This window comes from Bombina bombina, chromosome 6, assembly GCF_027579735.1.
Source record: "Bombina bombina isolate aBomBom1 chromosome 6, aBomBom1.pri, whole genome shotgun sequence".
NCBI lineage: Eukaryota > Metazoa > Chordata > Amphibia > Anura > Bombinatoridae > Bombina > Bombina bombina.
This window is the reverse complement of record NC_069504.1, coordinates 978047415-978068637: the sequence shown is the minus strand read 5'-3', so window position 1 is coordinate 978068637 and position 21223 is coordinate 978047415. Positions and strand designations below refer to the sequence as shown.

Sequence of the window (21223 nt, the reverse complement as noted above, 5' to 3'; positions counted from 1 at the left end):
GAATACCTCTTCCTATCTTCATCTCAACATTAACAAATAAAGATTGTTATCCTTGACTTAGCAACTACAGGGTGTTCCTCCAGGACCGTACTTTAAGAAAGCAGAACCGCAAGTGTCTTATTCTGTGGTACAGTATAAATCCTTCAAGTTTGGGCTCGCAGAGTTGTTTTTCTGCTTCCACCCTATTGCAATAGCCAGCCCATCTGAACTATATTTATCAGCCCTAATTTGCCATTTGTTTTGACTTTAATTACATGTTCGCCCTTAAAGGTTAACCAACATTATTCCTCCCCCTTGGTTGATGTCTTTACAAATCTTCCCTTGCCTCAAGGGTTGTTGTAGCGACTTTTTTTATGATTATTGTTTTTACTCGTTGTTGTTCTTTCAGTTCATCCACGCAAGTTTCTCTGTATTTGATTATGTACGTACATATATGACTGGTTCCAGTAATGTTAATTTTTTCAATGTTTATGTATTGTGTTTTTCCCAAGGTTCTCCCACTCTCATTTTGACAATAAATAACCATTTTCAGGTCAGATCCTCAAGTACTCCAGGTAAATATGATTCCCTTTTTGTATACCATCATGTATTCATGCTTCTGATTGCCGTTGCTACCTCTCTGTACCACCAACATACCCTTCTTGTACAATGTCTCATATACGATAGAATCATACTCACATACCCAGACCCCCCATTGTTCATTCTAGTCCAAACCCTTAATTATAGCAATGGATAAAGATCTCAGAACAATTACTATTCTTTCCCATAACGTTAAGGGTCTTAATATTCCCCAAAAAAGATCTAGCGCCATAAGAGATTTCCAAAAATATAAATACGACATTGTCCTACTACAGGAGACCCACTTTAAGAAAGGTAGGGAACCCCTACAATCCCTTAGGAAATTTGGCCAGGTATTCCTCTCTTCCCATTCAACAAAGCATAACGGGGTGGGTATCCTGATTAGAAAACAAATCCCCTTCCTTCCCACTAACATTTACAGAGACAGAGAGGGCAGATTGCTAGTGATCACCGGCCGCCTCTTTAATAAGGTTATCACTATTGCCAATGTTTATGCCCCTAACTCGAGCCCTGCCCGATTTTTTCTCCATTCATGCAACATAATCTCTGAACATTCCAGAGGCAGCCAAATTCTAGGGGGAGACTTTAATGTAGCTTTAGATCCCAGCCTGGACTGTTCGTCCGGCTCCTCCTCCGTCCCTCAAGGCTCTTTAAGGGCAATTAAATCCTCCTTGTCAAAACTCAATGTCCACGATGCATGGAGATTATATCACCCACAAGTAAAAGACTATTCGTTTTACTCATATCCTCATCAGAGCTATTCCCGCATTGATTACCTGATGATAGACGTCACAAGCTTATCACTAGTTCAATCTACAGATATACACCCCATAACCTGGTCTGACCACGCTATGATCAGCTGTTCGTTAAAATGGCCCACATCTCAGAGACCTGACTGAACATGGAAGCTTGATGAATCCCTATTGACTGACCTTATGATTAAACTGCAAATAATAGACAAGCTCACAACTTATTTTAGATTAAACTCCACCCCTGATGTCTCGCCACTTCATATTTGGGAGGCACACAAGTGTGTCATCCGAGGAGACCTTATAGCAATCAAAGCTGACAGAAACAGACAAAATACACTAATACTTAAAAACCTACTTGAAGAACTCGAGAAACTACAAGACTCACACAAGAGACACCCTAAGGCACACTCCTTACTTGAACACATTCAACACAAACAACAACAATTAGATCTCCTCTTGGGAGGGGAAGCCAAGCGTAGGGCCCTCTTTCTTAGAAGGAGATTCTACGAGGGAGGGAATAAACAAGGTAGACTATTGGCGAGACTCTTGCGTAATAAATCCTCTAAGAACTACATTATGTCTATAAAAGATCCCAAGGGCAGGGTTTGGCACTCAACCTCAGACATAGCTAACAACTTCAGAACATACTATGAGGATCTTTACAACTTACATAAACATACAACCCCACCTACGCAATCTGCAATTACAGAATATCTAACATCCCTTAAGCTCCCCACCATCACGGAGGAACAAAAATCAGAATTAGACTCCCCCTTCACCCTAAAAGAACTTCAGAAAGCTATCCTCTCATTCCCCTCTGGCAAAGCCCCAGGCCCAGATGGCTTCGGTCACTCATACTACTCCAAATTCATTGAGGTATTAGCCCCCCCACTCTTGGCCCACTTCACCGATATCGATAACAACTCCTCCTTCCCTCCCCTCTCCCTACAAGCACACATCTCAGTGATCCCCAAGCCAAATAAGTCTCCTGACCTCATTCCCAATTATAGACCGATATCCCTCTTGAATGCTGACATAAAAATCTATGCAAAATTACTGTCGATTAGATCAGGTCGGCTTTGTCCCTTTTAGAGAGGCAAGAGATAACACGATACGTAATCTCCATCTCCTCTGGCACTCTAAAAAACAAGGCCTCCCCACGATATTCCTTTCCACAGATGCGGAGAAGGCCTTTGACCGCGTTAGTTGGCCCTTCCTCAAAGCTACCCTTAAAATTTGCTCTCTACAACTGCCCAAGTGCCCGAATATTAATTAATGGTACACTTTCCACCCCCTTCCAGATATCAAATGGCACCAGACAGGGGTGCCCCCTGTCCCCCCTACTGTTTGTCTGTGTATTGGAAACATTAGCCACCAAAATACGTCAAAATCCAGAGATTGAGGGTATCACGATTAAAGGGGAATCCTATAAATTGTCCTTGTTCGCAGATGATGTGCTATTCTCCCTCACTAACCCTACCAACTCCATCCCACCCTTACTGGAAGAACTTTCTCTTTTTAATAACCTGACCAACTTTCTAATTAACAATTCCAAATCGGAATACCTGGGAGTCTCCTTGTCGCCTATCCTTGCTCAGCAACTTAAAACCACATGCCCCTTCCGCCAATGCAAATCTTCCCTAAAATACCTAGGCACATTTCTTACCGATGAGCTCGACTTAATCTATAACTTGAATTTCGTCCCCTTAAAACTCTCTCTGGAGCGCGAACTATCCTCCTGGCACTCCAGACGCCTTTCTTGGATGGGCAGAATCAATGCCATAAAAATGACAGCTTTTCCCAGAATTTTATATCTATTACAAGCCCTCCCAGTCCCCCTCCCCCCACGATTTCTAAATAACCTTCAACAGTTATTCAATTCCTTCATTTGGGGGGGGAAAACATTCCAGAATTAATAATAAGATAATGATGAAACCACGTATACACGGTGGACTAGGTGTCCCTGACTTGACTCTATATAACCACGCGATCTTTATCCAGAGAATTCTTGACTGGAGATTACATAAATCCCAGAAAAGATGGATCACTCTAGAGGAACTCCTTAACGCTGGCTTAAATTTACAAACTTGTTGCTGGGCTCCTGGCGGCGAGGAGGGGATTAGAGGACTAGATAACCCAATAACTAAAGAGACTTTTACTCAATGGAAAAAGATTAATAGAATCAACCCCTACCTCTCTTCCAGACCTTCCCCCCTGACCTCCCTGATCCATAACCCTGAGTTTTCCCTGCCAAGTAGAGGATTGACCTCCGGGGCCTACATTCCCCCTTTCGACATAGCCATCTACCATATTTCGGAAAATGAACACCTCCTTTCCCAAACACAATTACAAGACGCAGAATTCACATGGGCTCATAACTGGTTTAAGTACAGGAGAATCCATCACTATATTACCACCCACAGACACCAACCCAACATGCTGAGACCGTTGACCAACCTAGAAAAACTGCTAACTTCCACCTCTCCACTTAGTCATACCCTCACTAAGATATACTCTATACTAACTCACCCCCCCCCCTGGTGACCTGCCCTCCTCTTTGGAATCGTGGGAAAGGGAATTGGGGGTTATCATTCTTCCTCAAGCGGCTTCCTACATGTTTATTAACACTAAAACCTCCTCCTCATCAGCGGGGATATTGGAAATGAACTATAAAATCCTCCATAACTGGTACCTCACACCACGGTGCATACATAAACTATATCCTTCAACCAGCAATAAATGCTGGCGTTGTGGACATGTAGGTAGCGGAATGGGCCATATGTGGTGGTGGTGTAGCGTTATCAACTCCTTCTGGAGAGCTATTATCCTTGAAATAGAGAAAATCTTTCATAATATAATTCCCTGTGACCCTTTAATATTTTTACTGCATAAAAACATTAAACTCCCCTCCAAAACCCATATCATCCTATTTCGCATTTTCACAAACAGCGCTAAAACACTTATTGCTAAAAACTGGAAATCCCCAAATCCCCCTGAGGTAATACAATGGAGAGCCAAAGTCTCAGATCTCCTGGAACTAGAGGAATACAGGGCTTACAGACTAGACAATAGGGACCACTACATCCTTGCACAAGACATGTGGGATCAGCACCTTAAAACTAATCATAATCCTTCTGTACACATACCTTGATAGATGGTTATACTCCTCACAGCATACAGATAGAGACCTAATTTCTTTCATTATTTTATTATTGCAATATGTATCAATCATACAACATTTCATTTAATTGGTTGAAACTGGAACAGTAACAGGCCGCATTGGGCCTATTTTCAATTTGCCTTTTTTAACTTTATTTCACCCTTTTTTTTTTTTTTTGCTTACAAATGTCATGTTAACAACTTTATTAGTTCTATACAATTTGTCCTATAAGTTACAAATACTAAAATTGTTGTAGTTATTTATATTGGACTGTACTTTCTAAGCTTGTATTTACATAATGTAATATGTAAGCTGTTTTTGTTTTATTTTTGAAAATTCTTTTCAATAAAAAAGAACTTGGAATAAAACAGAATCTATAGATGAGTGGGTCACACAGCTACATCTCATAGCTAAAGACTGTGCCTTTCAGGACTGTGATGATATGATAAAAGATAGAATTGTGATGGGATCAAATTCTAGAGAATTACAGGAAAAATTACTGCTAGAAGAGGATCTAACCATAAACTCTGAAGTAAAAATAGCTAGAGCATATGAAACATCTAGAACTCACATGCAGTTAATTCATAGTGACACAGAAGTCTTACACATGGTGCAAAGGAAAAGTGAAAGTAATCTGATTCATAGCAGAAAAGCAAATAACCTGCAGGATTGTGCAGAGAAAATTCTTTACAGAAGCTGTACTAAATGTGGTACAAAACACACTAAGAATACACAGTGTCCAGCTCAGGGAAAAATATGCTACAAATGTCAGAAAAACAACCATTTTGCCAGGGTGTGCAGAAACAACACTATAAAGTATAGGAAGTCAGTGAATCAAGTGGAGCAAGATGAAAATGAAACTGATAGTGACATTGATCAAAGTACAATATTTCTAGCTATGGTGGATAAAACAAATGTAGAACAAGATGAAGTATATGTTGAGATTCTTGTGAGCACACTAAACATACCAATTAAATTCAAAATTGATACAAGTGCACAAGTAAATTGCATTCCTGCTAGCACATATTATGACAAACTGGCAAGCATAGGTGAGCTTGAAAAGTCTGGTCTGTCAAAACTTGTTGGTTATGGAGGACACCGGCTACATGTACTGGAAAAGTGCTCTTATTAATGCATGTTACAAAACAAAAAACTTAATTTAGAATTTTATGTTATAGACACCCCAGCAAAGCCTGTTTTAGGGTTAATTGCCTGCAAACAGCTAAATCTTATAAAATAGTCATGACTGTTGATCAGTATAACAAAGGTTTATCTAAGCAACAAGTTGAGGAACTATTTTCAGATGTGTTTCAAGGGCTAGGTTGTTTGCCTGGTGAATGCAGCATTAAACTAAAACCAGATGCACATCCAGTAATTCATTCACCAAGAAGGATTCCAATTGCCATAAAAGACAAACTCAAAGAGGAACTGGATCGCATGGTAAATTTAGGAGTGCTGGAAAAAGTAGATGAGCTCACTGAGTGGGCGAGTTCAATGGTTGCAGTAGAAAAGAAAAACTCAGGTGCTTTAAGAATATGCATTGATCCAAGAGATTTAAACAGAGAAATCATGCGAGAACACTACAGTTTACCAACTCTAGATGACATCACACACAAGTTAGCACATGCAAAATTCTTCAGTGTATTAGATGCTCAGTCAGGATATTGGCAGCTCAAATTAGATGAACAGAGCAGCAGGCTCACCACTTTTAATTCACCATTTGGAAGATGGTGCTTTACTAGAGTTCCCTTTGGTATTGCCTCAGCACAAGAAATATTTCAGAAAAAAGCATATGAAACCATTGAAAGCCTTCATGGTGTAGATGTAATCATAGATGATCTTCTGGTATATGGATCTACATGGAAAGAACATGATCAAAATCTGTGTGCACTATTGGAACGTTGTCGAGAGAGAAACATGAAGTTAAACCCAGGTAAAATGCAAATCGGTGTTACCCAAGTTAAATATTTTGGTCATATTCTGTCACAAGATGGGCTAAAAGCAGACCCAGAGAAAATAGCAGCAATACAACATCTGGATCCTCCTACCTCTAAGAAGGAATTAGAAACCATTCTGGGTATGTTTAATTATCTGTCAAGGTTTGTTCCTGGACTAGCAGAAGCTACAGCTCCACTAAGAGAACTACTCCAAAAGGATGCACTATGGAGCTGGAATGACTCAATAAATAATGTTTTTGAAGATGCCTAAAGTCTTGTTGTGCATTCATCGGAAACTGGATTACAATATTTTGACCCCAAGAAGGAGGTAACAATACAGGTTGATGCCTCTCAGTTCGGTTTAGGAGCAGTAGGCAGGCCTGTTGCATATGCTTCCAGATCAAGGACTCCTACGCAACGCAACTATGCCCAAATAGAAAAAGAAATGTTGGCCATTGTAATTGGTTGTGAAAAGTTTCATCAATACATCTATGGGCAGAAAGTCACAGTTGAGACTGATCATAAACCACTTATGAGCATCATGGAAAAACCACTTGTGTCCGCTCCACCAAGGCTGCAAAGAATGATCCTAAGAATACAAAAATATGATATGCATGTAGTATATGTACCTGGCAATAGGATTCCAGTAGCTGATATGCTTTCTAGGATATTTAAGCCTGGACAAGAAGAAAGAGAGGAAAGGGACTTGGAAGAGCATGTGCACTCTTTCACTTTCACAATTACCTGCTACTGATGAGAAAAGGCAAGGATGGCCAAACTCAAAAGCCAAAGTGAATGTTGACTTAAAACCTTACTGGAATGTAAGAAAAGAACTGTCAATAATTGATGGGATTGTTTTTAAAGTGGAGAGAATTGTGGTTCCCCCGGAGCTCAGGAAAGAAATAATAAGAAAACAGCATATAGGGCATTTTGGAATAGCCTTGTGTAAAAGACGTGCTAGGGATCTCTTATATTGGCCTAGAATGAATTCACAGATTGAAGACATGGTCAATAATTGTGCAACATGTCAAGAAAATCAAAGAGCAAACCAAAAGGAGACAATGGTAAAAAGAGTACAGCCAGAGAGAGCTTGGCAAAGAATTGCATCAGACCTATTTACATGGAACCATAACAACTATCTTATAATGGTAGACTACTACAGTCGTTACTTTGAAATAGTTCAACTAAGAGACACTAAGTCTAGTGCAGTAATAAATGTCATTAAATCTGTCTTGGCAAGACATGGCATAAGTGATTAGTTAATATCAGATAATGGTCCTCAGTACTCCTAAATGGAATTTGCAAACTTTGCAAAAGAATGGGGTTTCAAACACACATTGTCCAGCCCACATTACCCACAGTCAAATGGCTGAAAAATATGTACAAATTGCAAAGAACATTTTGGAAAAGGCAGCCCAAACTAATCAAGATCCATACCTGTGTATTCTAAACTACCGTAACACCCCAATAGATGGAATTGCATCACCTTCACAATTACTAATGAGTAGACTTTGAAATCAATTTTGCCTTCAACGCCTACACAACTTGCCTCCAAAGTACAGAATCCTGCAATGGTTAAACAGCGAGTGGAATCATTAAAAAAACAGGCAGAAACAGTACTATGATCGTGGGTCTACATTTCTAAAACCTTGTGAGCTTGGCGATAGGGTAAGGATGCAAAATTTAGAAGGAAGGTGGAAACCTGCAGTGGTAACCAAAGTAACAAGTGCACCACGCTCATACATTGTCCGCACAGAGAATGGCAAAGATTACCGGTGCAACAGAGTACATCTGCATCATAACAGAGGTACAAATACAGGAGTTACAAATATTCCAGATGCAGTGCTTCATGTACCACCAAGGATGTCACATAGTGATATAAATGAGACTCCACATGTGAAGCTCATCTGATGCTTCACATGTGGACATACAGAAGGACAATTACTGAGTACAACACCAACCGCACAACTCTCTGATCACAGCTCCAATGTGATTCTTCCTAGCACAACAGAAAGAGCACAAGTTGAGCCACCCAGTATATTCTCAAGATATGGACGGAGAATCAAGCCAAAGTATTAAGAAGATTATGACATTACATAACTGTGTGCTTTGTTTGTTTGTTTGTTTTTGTGCTTGTTTTTTTTAAAATGTATATTCCTTTATATCTAATATATATTGTTTTATTTTTTATTTATTTTTTAAGAAGGGAGATGTAATGAATATATCATAATGGTTTGTTCCAGTTGTTGCTGTTTATATTTGTTGCAGTTCATATATTCTAACACTAGGGACAAGCATGAGGTATAACAATGAAATGGGTGTGTTATCTTCAGTTAATAAAAAGTTCTTGAAGTTGAACAATGGTGCATTCATGAGTTCTATGCATTCTATAACAGGAGATCTTTACAATTGCAACTGAAATGCATTATCAATTACACAGACAGCTCCAGCATGGGGGCTGGCTGTAAGCACACTAGCTAGGGAGTGTAGGAAAAAGCCTTGCTTTGTAACTATTAGGTATTACAAACGTATTCATATGCAGTCAGAGGACTAGAAACTTAAAATCATTTTTAGGGGCTTTGGCAGCAAAATTGATAATATATGTCAATTACAAAGTTTCGGCTAGATTTAGAGTTCTGCGGCCAAAGGGGTGCTTTAGCTACGCATGCTTTTTTCCCCCCGCACCTTTTAAATACAGCTGGTATTTAGAGTTCACAGAAGGGCTGTGTTAGGCTCCAAAAAGGGAGCGTAGAGCATAATCTACCGCCACTTCAACCCTAAATACCAGCGGTGCTTACGGACGCGGCCAGCCTCAAAAACGTGCTCGTGCACGATTCCCCCATAGGAAACAATGGGGCAGTTTGAGCTGAAAAAAACCCTAACACCTGCAAAAAAGCAGCGTTCAGCTCCTAACGCAGCCCCACTGTTTCCTATGGGGAAACACTTCCTAAGTCGGCACCTAACACCCTAACATGTACCCCGAGTCTAAAGACCCCTAACCTTACACTTATTATCCCCTAATCTGCCACCCCCGCTATCGCTGACACCTGCATTATATTATTAACCCCTAATCTGCCGCTCCGTACACCGCCACAACCTACATTATAGCTATGTAACCCTAATCTGCTGCCCCTAACACCGCTGACCCCTATATTATATTTATTACCCCCTAATCTGCCCCCCCAACGTTGCCGCTACCTACCTACACTTATTAACCCCTAATCTGCTGATCGGACCCCACCGCTACTATAATAAAGTTATTAACCCCTAATCCGCCTCACTCCTGCCTCAAAAACCCTATAATAAATAGTATTAACCCCTAATCTGCCCTCCCTAACATCGCCGACCCCTAACTTCAAGTATTAACCCCTAATCTGCTGACTGGACTTCGCCGCTACTCTAATAAATGTATTAACCCCTAAAGCTAAGTCTAACCCTAACACCCCCCTAAGTTAAATATAATTTTTATCTAACGAAATAAAATAAATCTTATTAAATAAATTATTCATATTTAAAGCTAAATACTTACCTGTAAAATAAACCCTAATATAGCTACAATATAAATAATAATTATATTGTAGCTATTTTAGGATTAATATTTATTTTACAGGCAACTTTGTATTTATTTTAACCAGGTACAATAGCTATTAAATAGTTAAGAACTATTTAATAGCTACCTAGTTAAAATAATTACAAAATTACCTGTAAAATAAATCCTAACCTAAGTTACAATTAAACCTAACACTACACTATCAATAAATTAATTACATACAAATACCTACAATTAAATAAACTAACTAAAGTACAAAAAATAAAAAAATTATTTACAAACATTATAAAAATATTACAACAATTTTAAGCTAATTACACCTACTCTAAGCCCCCTAATAAAATAACAAAGCCCCCCAAAATAAAAAAATGCCCTACCCTATTCTAAAATAAAAATTGAAAAGCTCTTTTACCTTACCAGCCCTTAAAAGGGCTTTTGCGGGGCATGCCCCAAAGAATTCTGCTCTTTTGCCTTTTAAAAAAAACATACAATACCCCCCCAACATTACAACCCACCACCCACATACCCCTAATCTAACCCAAACCCCCCTTAAATAAACCTAACACTAAGCCCCTTAAGATCTTCCTACCTTATGTTCACCACGCCGGGTATCACCGATCCGTCCAGAAGAGGGTCCGAAGTCTTCCTCCTATCCGGGCGATGTCTTCATCCAAGCGGGGGCTGAAGAGGTCCATCATCTGGCTGAAGTCTTCATCCAAGCCGGGGCTGAAGAGGTCCATCATCCGGCTGAAGTCTTCTATCAAGCGGCATCTTCAATCTTCTTTCTTCCGGCTCCATCTTCATCCCGCCGAGGCGGAACATCCATCCTGGCCAACGACTTCCCAACGAATGATGGTTCCTTTAAGGGACGTCATCCAAGATGGCGTCCCTCGAATTCCCATTGGCTGATAAGATTCTATCAGCCAATCGGAATTAAGGTAGGAAAATTCTGATTGGCTGATGGAATCAGCCAATCAGATTCAAGTTCAATCCGATTGGCTGATCCAATCAGATTGAGCTCGCATTCTATTGGCTGTTCCGATCAGCCAATAGAATGCGAGCTCAATCTGATTGGCTGATTGGATCAGCCAATCGTATTGAACTTGAATCTGATTGGCTGATTCTATCAGCCAATCCGAATTTTCCTACCTTAATTCAGATTGGCTGATAGAATCCTATCAGCCAATCGGAATTCGAGGGACGCCATCTTGGATGACGTCCCTTAAAGGAACCGTCATTCGTCGGGAAGTCGTCGGCCAGGATGGATGTTCCGCGTCGGCGGGATGAAGATGGAGCCGGAAGAAAGAAGATTAAAGATGCCGCTTGATAGAAGACTTCAGCCGGATGATAGACCTCTTCAGCCCCCGCTTGGATGAAGACTTCAGCCGGATGATGGACCTCTTCAGCCCCCGCTTGGATGAAGACATCGCCCGTATAGGAGGAAGACTTCGGACCCTCTTCTGGACGGATCGGTGATACCCGGCGTGGTGAAGATAAGGTAGGAAGATCTTCAGGGGCTTAGTGTTAGGTTTATTTAAGGGGGGTTTGGGTTAGATTAGGGGTATGTGGGTGGTGGGTTGTAATGTTGGGGGGGGGTATTGTATGTTTTTTTTTTACAGGCAAAAGAGAGGAATTCTTTGGGGCATGCCCCGCAAAAAGCCCTTTTAAGGGCTGGTAAGGTCATTTTTTTTATTTTGGGGGGCTTTGTTATTTTATTAGGGGGCTTAGAGTAGGTGTAATTAGTTTAAAATTGTTGTAATATTTTTATAATGTTTGTAAATTATTTTTTTATTTTTTGTAACTTAGTTCTTTTTTAATTTTTTGTACTTTAGTTTATTTAATTGTAGGTATTTGTATGTAATTAATTTATTGATAGTGTAGTGTTAGGTTTAATTGTAACTTAGGTTAGGATTTATTTTACAGGTAATTTTGTAATTATTTTAACTAGGTAGCTATTAAATAGTTATTAACTTTTTAATAGCTATTGTACCTGGTTAAAATAAATACAAAGTTGCCTGTAAAATAAATGTTAATCCCAAAATAGCTACAATATAATTATTAGTTATATTGTAGCTATATTAGGGTTTATTTTACAGGTAAGTATTTAGCTTTAAATAGGAATAATTTATTTAATAAGATTTATTTTATTTTGTTAGATTAAAATTATATTTAATTTAGGGGGGTGTTAGGGTTAGGGTAAGACTTAGCTTTAGGGGTTAATACATTTATTAGAGTAGTTGTGAGGTCCGGTCGGCAGATTAGGGGTTAATAATTGTAGGTAAGGTAGCGGCGACGTTGGGGGGGGGGCGATTAGGGGTTAATAAATATTATGTAGGTTGCGGCGGTGTGCGGTCGGCAGATTAGGGGTTAAAACATTTATTAGAGTGGCGGCGATGTGGGGGGGCCTCGGTTTAGGGGTACATGGGTAGTTTATGGGTGTTAGTGTACTTTAGAGCACAGTAGTTAAGAGCTTTATGAACCGGCATTAGCCCAGAAAGCTCTTAACTCCTGGCTTTTCTCTGCGGCTGGAGTCTTGTCGTTAGAGTTCTAACGCTCACTTCAGCCAAGACTCTAAATACCGGCGTTAGAAAGATCCCATTGAAAAGATAGGCTACGCAATTGGCGTAGGAGGATCTGCGGTATGGAAAAGTCGCGGCTGGAAAGTGAGCGTTAGACCCTTACCTACAAGACTCTAAATACCAGCGGGCGGCCAAAACCAGCGTTAGGACCCCCTAACGCTGGTTTTGACGGCTACCGCAGAACTCTAAATCTAGGCGTTTATTTGCTTGGAATGCTTTATTTAAATAGTCCATATGTTTTGCGTGTATAATGTCCCTTTAAGTGCATTGCGCTTCAATAGGTTCCAATAGGAGCCTCGTTCTGATGCCGTGAGACACAGCAAATAACCTAGCAAAGCACAGGGGGTAAGTGACGCAGCGTTGGGCAGCAAGTGTAAAATATATATGTATATGAATATATATTAATGTGTTTATGTGTATATATGAATATTAACACAAATATATATGTATATCAGCATATTCATATATATTCCAAGTAAAAACACAGTCCCCATAGACTTCAATGTAAAGGCACTTTACACCCCACATCCCCTTACTTTAACCCCTTATAATATGCTTCTTTTTTTAAAAAAAATAAAGGAATGGTACACTTTATTTGAGGGGCAATTGGGGATATTTTTTTAATTAACCAGAGGCCTGACCTCTGTTTAATTGCACTTAGCACAAAGTGCTACCTTGAGCTTGCAGTAGCGTAATGACTGGTTATTTAACACGCACCTGTAAATGGGCACGTTAAATTAGAGCTCCACTTGTAATCTAGCCCTATATGAGTAAGCAGCCCCTGTTGAAATTAACTTGCTGCTAATTTGCATTCCTTGAGCACTACATATGTACAGGTTTTGGATATCACAGTGTGCAATACCATAAAGCACTTACCTTCCCTGCGCAGATTCCGCATATCTGTGAAAGTATTCAAATCGAGCATACAGATAAGCTAAACCGCTTATTGCTGCAATTCCTAAAATGAAGAAAACACGAACCAAATATATATAGTGAAAATATTGCTTAAAATAGCAGAATTCAGTCTTTGTTATTTTCTGAATTAGCTTTAAACTTTTATACAATTATCACTGCTTACAATTTTTAGATACATATATAGGTAGCCCTCAGTTTACGCCGGGGTTAGGTTCCAGAAGGAATGGTTGTAAATCGAAACCGTTGTAAATTGAAACCCAGTTTATAATGTAAGTCAAAGGGAAGTGAGGGAGTTAGGTTCCAGGCCCCTCTAAAAATTGACATAAGTAACACCTAATACATTATTTTTAATGCTTTGCAATGAAGACTTTAAATGCTAAAAAGCATTATAAACCTAATTAAATAATCACACAACAGACTGTATCATCAAACTAAGTTTAATGAACAAAATCATTTTTTTTACTTGCATTTTTCTGCAAACAGTTCTCTGCATTGTTAGCATGTTAGATAATATTTGGTCTGCACCTATTCTATGCATTTCAATCTGGAGTGATTAATAGGCAGTTAGGCACCCTCACCTCAAGCAGCTGGGCAGGAAGATAATAGGGAAGTGGCTGCTAGATTTTGTCTCTCGATAGCTAAGGTTTGTTCTGTGTACACAGATTAATTTAAGTCTGCTAAGCTTGCATAACTTTGCTGCAAAACAAGCGGACAGCTCCACCTACTGGCTATTTTAATTAGTGCACTGCTTTTCAATAGAAGTCACATGACTGAAAAAAAAGGTTGTTATTCTGAAACGGCGCAAATTCAACCGGCGTAAACCGCAGGCCACCTGTATATTTCTCTTTGATTTCATTTGAATGTAATTAATGTAAATAAACTATATTGAAAACAAATAAATTGCTAAATCTCAATACAATGAGATCATTTATTTGTGCACAATGAAGGGGAAATCAGAGACCAAGAAAAAGGCACTTTGCTTCCTATATAATTAAAGTAATTATTTTAACTGCAAAAGCAAGTACTTAAAGGGACAGTAAACCTTAAAAATAATGTTATAGAATTCTGCACATAGTGCAGAATTATATAACATTATTTAGGTGCTATAGCCATAAAAGCATATTTTACCGTTTAATTTGCTAAAATACGGCGCTTTTATAGACCCGCTCTCTGCTGAGCGGGTCTGTAATATTTAGTCAGCGCATCGGGCCAGCTGTATAGTCACAGCCCGGCCCGACCGCGCCATAGCACTAAGTGCAGCTCGCTCCTGTCACAGGAGCGAGCTGCACTTAGTCTTATGGCGCGGTCGGGCCGGGCTGTGACTATACAGCTGGCCCAATGCGCTGACTAAAAATAACAGACCCGCTCAGCAGAGAGCAGCGAGCGGGTCTGTAAAAGCGCCGTATTTTAGCAAATTAAACGGTAAAAAATGCTTTTATGGCTATAGCACCTAAATAATGTTATATAATTCTGCACTATGTGCAGAATTATATAACATTATTTTTAAGGTTTACTGTCCCTTTAATAACAGAGTTACATTGATAGCTAGTTATTGATAAGCAGTGAAGAAACTTTACAGTTTATCTGGATCTCTTTGGAATATGGTTGTCCAACATTTTCATATAAGATTTTTTTTGGGCTAGTGAACAAATGTATATATTCTATTACCTGACATAAAAGTATAATAATATATTCTTATAAACATATTTGTAATAAAGATAGAAAGATAAATGTCCCAAATATAAATATATGCACACAATTGAAGACTTTTACTATATTTTTCTTAATCTTTATTTTTTCTGCATAAAAGATGTGCGGTTTTAAATACAACACGCCCCCTGAAATTGCCCTGTGTGTGTGTGTGTATATATATATATATATATATATATATATATATAAAGAACATCTCTGGTGTGTAGGCTGTCTGTACTCTGCCACAGATTTGACAGTTTCCTCAGATATTTTTTTCCTCCTTCCTGGCATGCTTCACTCTTCCTGCCCTTTTGTTTCTTAAATTCCAGAAAAGAGCATTCAACTGATTTTCATTGCACTATTGTTTGCATGTAACTATGTTTAAGCCCTGAAAAATGAGTCAAAACAGTTAAAATCAGCTCCAAAGCAGAAATGCACTACTGGGAGATAGCTAAGCACATTGTAAAGGCATGTGTGTGCAGCCACCAATCACCATCTCAGCTCCTATTAGTGCACCTGGGTAGCGCTTGCTGACTGGTGGCTAAATGTAAAAATCCTGCTGCTAAGCTTACATTCCTGCTTTTTCAAATAAAGATACCAAGGTAAACAAAGTAAAATTAATAATAGGATGCTCTATATGAATCATGAAAGAAAAAAATTGGCTTCCATATCCCTTTAATTGGGACTTTAATTTCCTTTATGCTAAAAAATAGTGTGAGAGGGACAGTGAATGTTAGTAAGGATAATTATAGCACCCTTAAACATCAAAAGATCCACCTCACTACCTCATAACCTGCTGCAGCTTAAAGGAATATTGGCGTTGTGATGCATTAAATAATCATAAAAGGTTACAAGTATCATAGGACAGTACAGCCCCAGCAAACTATCATGTAGCAGTGGCTTCTATGTAGAGTTTTAAATATGGCTAATTTATCCACCACCAATATATGCAATATGTACCCACCCTAGGTGCCAATCTCGTAGTATTCCTGGGCATGCACTGTAGCAGACAATTTTTACAATAAAAAGAAGCAAAAGTGAGTGCCCTGTAGAAGGTGCAAGAATAGGGTAAGCTTAACTTATAATAGCAATAAACAAAACATGTATATTCTAAACTAATCTCTTAAAATTTCTGTGTGAGAAAGATGTATGCCAGTTGCCACTAGTTGCAGTGGAGGCTCCTCCATATGTTCACAGTCGCACGTGAACCCCCTAAGAAAACCCCAGTGAAAAGAAACCCCCTAAAGAAATAAGAAATACAAAATTAACAAATTAAATAAATAAATATTTTTGGCTTAATAAAAAGATTTATTTATTTATTTAATAATTATTCATCCAGGCTCCACACCTCCACTGCAGTTTTGTCTTAAAAATAAAAAAACTTCCATGTTAACTGCTATCTATCGCACAGAATCGCATGTGCGATAGATAGAAGTATAGGGAAAAGCACTTTCCCCTTTCTGACTGCAGTGTCAGCAGCGCCGCCCACAACCCAGTCCATAGCCTTGCTAATCACACAACTTTCAGTGTGCAAGTGAGAGCCAGATGTCACGTGACACTCGCACACTGAGAGCTGTGTGTATGGGACTGGGAGGTGCACATTGGGAACTGTAGGGTGCGCTGTCTGAAGTGAAACAGCTTGTCCAAAAAACAATTCCACCTTAACAGACTCTTTTATCACACAACTCCCAGCCAGATTCACCTTAACAATATCGCTGACGTCATCAGCATACGCCATCACAGCACAGACTCTCCACGCTCAAGCTGCTTGCAAGTAGTTTTATGCACCGCTCTGGGTAACAGCTCTGCTCCGCCTCCGAATCTTTAGCAACGGACATCTGTGAGTACTTTATTTCATCAGTCGCGGGTTTATTACTCACTGAACTATCTAAGATAACTGACACACTTCCAGATTTAAAGGTCCTATCTCTTTTCAGGACATCACTCTTGACGTGACACACTGTGACTCACTGGCCTTACTAAGCTTTACGTGCTAATCTTCAACTGGCCAAAACTGAATAATATGTTGCTGCTCAAGTGTATATCTATGAGATATATAGATATATAGATATTTAGATATATATATGAGATATATATATATATATATATATATGAGATATATGTATATATATATATATATATATATATATATATATATATATATATATATATATATATATATATATATGTATATATATATATATATATATATATATATATATATATGTATATATATATATATATATATATATGAGATATATATATATATATATATATATGAGATATATATATTCTTGGGCGGAGCCATCTACCTGAGGGGGTGGGGCTTTATTTCATGGGGTGTGGCCTAGTGCACCACCAACTTTAAAGTTCACCAGCCGCCACTGACTAGTTGCCAGCAAGATAGGCTACTATCAATATCCAGTATGCTTAGTCACCTGCGGATGCTCATATGACAGTAAGCCTGATTTAGATCCTTCAATACACTTCAGCGTTCAAACGTGAATTGTTTACCATCTTCTCTTTACAGTTAACCCGCAAAGATAACACACCATACTGACACTCACTTTTCCGGTTTTATATTTGGGGGTCTTTCCTTTATGTACGGTTTTGTACTGTGGCATCCCCTATAGTTCTAATATCAAGGAGAATACCAATGGCACTACTTATAATTAATTAAACGTTCCCATATACATGTCAATGAAAAGAAAGGTTCACACAACTGCTAAACGATCAAGCAAACACTCTAAATAAGATACCTCTGGCCCCTGCTGTATCCACTATGTCCCAAAACACTGGTAGTAAACCACTGAAAGTCTTACTCAGAACATAGCCATCGTCACCGGTGTCTTGTATAAGTTATGCGGTATCAGAATGGGGCCGTACAGGACAGTCCGTGCCGAACACAGCCTTAGCTGCGCCCACTCACCGCTACCTTTGTGTCTGCTTCGACTCGATGTCACCGGGATTACTTGGCCGTCTATTCAGTCAGTGGCGTTCCACACAACGCTTAGAGGCGCGTCCGCCCATGTGATCTCCAGCAGCCAATCAGCGCCCGTCTCGAACACAACCAGGCGATTACAAACCAGGGTAGAAAGTTCCGTTGCGGGGCACAGAGTTTAGAGTGTGCAAGCTTCCCTTCGCTCATGGAAATCCTGGAAATGTGTAAGCTTGAAAGAATGAGAGTATCCAGAGTGAAGTAAAAACTTGAAATCCTTTATTATAATCCACTTGTGGTAAAAAACATGGAAGCACCAAAAGCACTTAAAAAGAAAACACACGTAAGCAACAGGCTGACATGTTTCGGCCTTATACCGTAATCGTAGCTGACATTGTACAAACGTATTAGTGATTTAAAGGAACATCTGTTCTCTGCTAGGTTAATCAAATCACAATAGTTTTATTTCAGTGCTAAAATTAACCTCTTATACACTTGCTGCCTTAAATGAAATATTAACATATAATTCTTACCCTGCTGAAAACAACAGGTAATAAATATATCATAATAAAACAAAATACGTGTCAAATTTCAAATATACATTATGTGAAAGGATATAAAAATAGGTTGGCTAACACAATAAAGAAAAAGAAGTTATTGTGACTTAAGGGAGAATATATTATGTACATCAAGATTAGAAGTACCGATTTGCAGACTAAGTCAATATATTGTTATGTTTGTCATATTAACGCCAGAATATATGGATTGTAATGTGCTCTGCACATTGAAATTGTAAATAAATATACAACCCAAAAACATACTAGAGTTATAAACTATTTAGAAATTTTCAGGCAAAAAATATGTGTTAGTCCAGACATGACAAATCCAGTATGAAATAATATTGATGTACCATGTATTTTTATGTTAAAAATAAGCAAAGTCCACAAAAATGCCCCCCCAGAGGTGGGGACAGAGATAAGGCACTAGGGAAACGTGAAATGTTTTGGATATTTAGGTTACAAACACGGGTCCCCTTAGGCCTTAACTCTGAATACGACCTAATCAATTATTGGAAGTAAATATCTATAATTGATTGGTTTGCTTACACCTTAACAGGTGTGTTCTGGTTTGACACTTTATATTCTAGGTCCTATTGTCATCCATACTAGTACTTGAGCTGAGTATTCAGTTTTTCTCACCCAGTGTGATGTTATTGTGAGCATATATAAGCAACGTGCAATGTAAAGCCTTTCTTATAATTTTGATCATGTATATTATAATTATTTGATGGAAGTGCTTTGTTGTTTATATCACCCCCCCCCCCCTACACACTCAATTGGTTATCTCAGAATGTACTTTTTTGTGGACTTTGCTTATTTTTAACATAAAAATACATGGTACATCAATATTATTTCACACTGGATTTGTCATGTCTGGACTAACACATATTTTTGCCTGAATATTTCTAAATAGTTTATAACTCTAGTATGTTTTTGGGTATTGTGTATTTACATAGACCGCAATATCTGACTCAAACTCATAGGCATCATTATTGATCAATATATAGGATTAGCAGATACTACATGTCTGTTTTTCTATTATGAGCCGCAATATCAGGACACTTCCAATAATGATTTGACCCAGTATTATAGCCTGACAACCACTTCTTGTAAATTTCGATATCATATTAAATTAGTGATTTTGTTAAAGTTATTACCCTGCAAGGTTACCTCTTATCCAGGCATCTTTCAGGCCGTGAAGTTTCTATTTCTGTTTCATTTTTTTAATTTACCCGCTAAAGTAGGCGTATGCCAATTTTTTAACTATCATCTCCGTACCCTCTGTTTTTAACCTATGAAGTAAAAGTTATGTTTTATTTTTTATAATTTCATCCTTTGCTCCAAGATACTTATTTACTAAGCAAACGTTATGAGCTCTACATTTGTACACTTTTTCAGTTAACTGATTTGTCTCAAATCCCCTATAGTTCTACCTGTTTACTAGAAACTATATTCTCTTTATTTGGTTGGCCAATCTTGCCATAACTTCGTTTACACAGAAATAGAGCCTTCCACATCCCTGATCACTCAGAAATAGCTCTCTTCTCTCCCCCTTTCTACTGCACTACCATATTTGTTACTGGCAGTATGCAGTCTGGTAGGAAGGTTTTGTGTTTTTTTGTTTAAATTATTTTTTTCATTCTGTAGTCTAGGAATCCCCCCTTGCCTCACTGTTTAAGCGATCTCAGAGTAGGGACCCACTGTCTTTTCTAATTGTCCCCTTTTCTGTAGTGTAGCGACCAATCCTCCCTCCCTCCTCCTGCAATGTAGCATGATCCAAAGTGTTCGACGTAGGTACTACGCCAACACAGTACACTGGGCAAAACACTGGGTGACATAGTACCTACATCCATTTGACTTAAAGGGACAGTCTACACTAAAATTGTTATTGTATAAAAATATAGATAATGCCTTTACTACCCATTTCCCAGATTTGCACAACCAACATTGATATATTAATATACTTGATAACATTTAAACCTCTAAATTTCTGCCTGTTTTCTAAACTACTACAGACAGCCTCTTATCACGTTTTTTATTAGCTTTTCACAACAGGAGACTGCTAGTTCATGTGGGCCATATAGATAACATTGTGTTCAGGCCCGAGGAGCAATTTAAGATTTATCACAACACAGTACTAAATGCAAGTAATCAGATAATAAATAAAAAATAAAAGGTTATCCCATCTCTCCTGAGCTTGGGGCATCCTGGGGGGTTCCTGCTGGCGTTTATACCCGTTTATACCCTGCGCCCAATAGTCACATAAAGCAAAGTCCCAAACAAGTTTGCTAAGACCGGCTCCCAAACAATTGCTGTTCCACAAGTTCCAGTGTCCTTAAGTTCCATGTCCAAACTGTCTCCCTCTGTGACACTCTTTTGAGAACCGGCTGACCCACCCACAAACAAAGCTAGTGCCGGTTTCCCAGCTGTATTCCCACCCCAGACCAGAGGGGGAGGTTGCTCCTTGGTGGGCCAAACATGTGGCACCAACTGTATACACTTTTATCCTCCTTGCCCAATGCAACGCCTGCCCCGTGTGAGAAATACTCCGGGACAAGAAA

The 21223-nt window shown here is 38.8% G+C and overlaps 1 protein-coding gene across 1 annotated transcript in view; it reads right to left on the bottom strand.

The window, feature by feature from the left end:
* LOC128664841 (leukotriene C4 synthase-like) overlaps nt 1-21223 on the bottom strand; it is a 152627-nt gene that overhangs the window by 20412 nt on the left and 110992 nt on the right. Inside the window, exon 4 of the mRNA XM_053719643.1 lies at nt 13434-13515. Coding sequence (XP_053575618.1) covers nt 13434-13515 — 82 coding nt within the window. The remainder of the gene's footprint in view (nt 1-13433; nt 13516-21223) is intronic.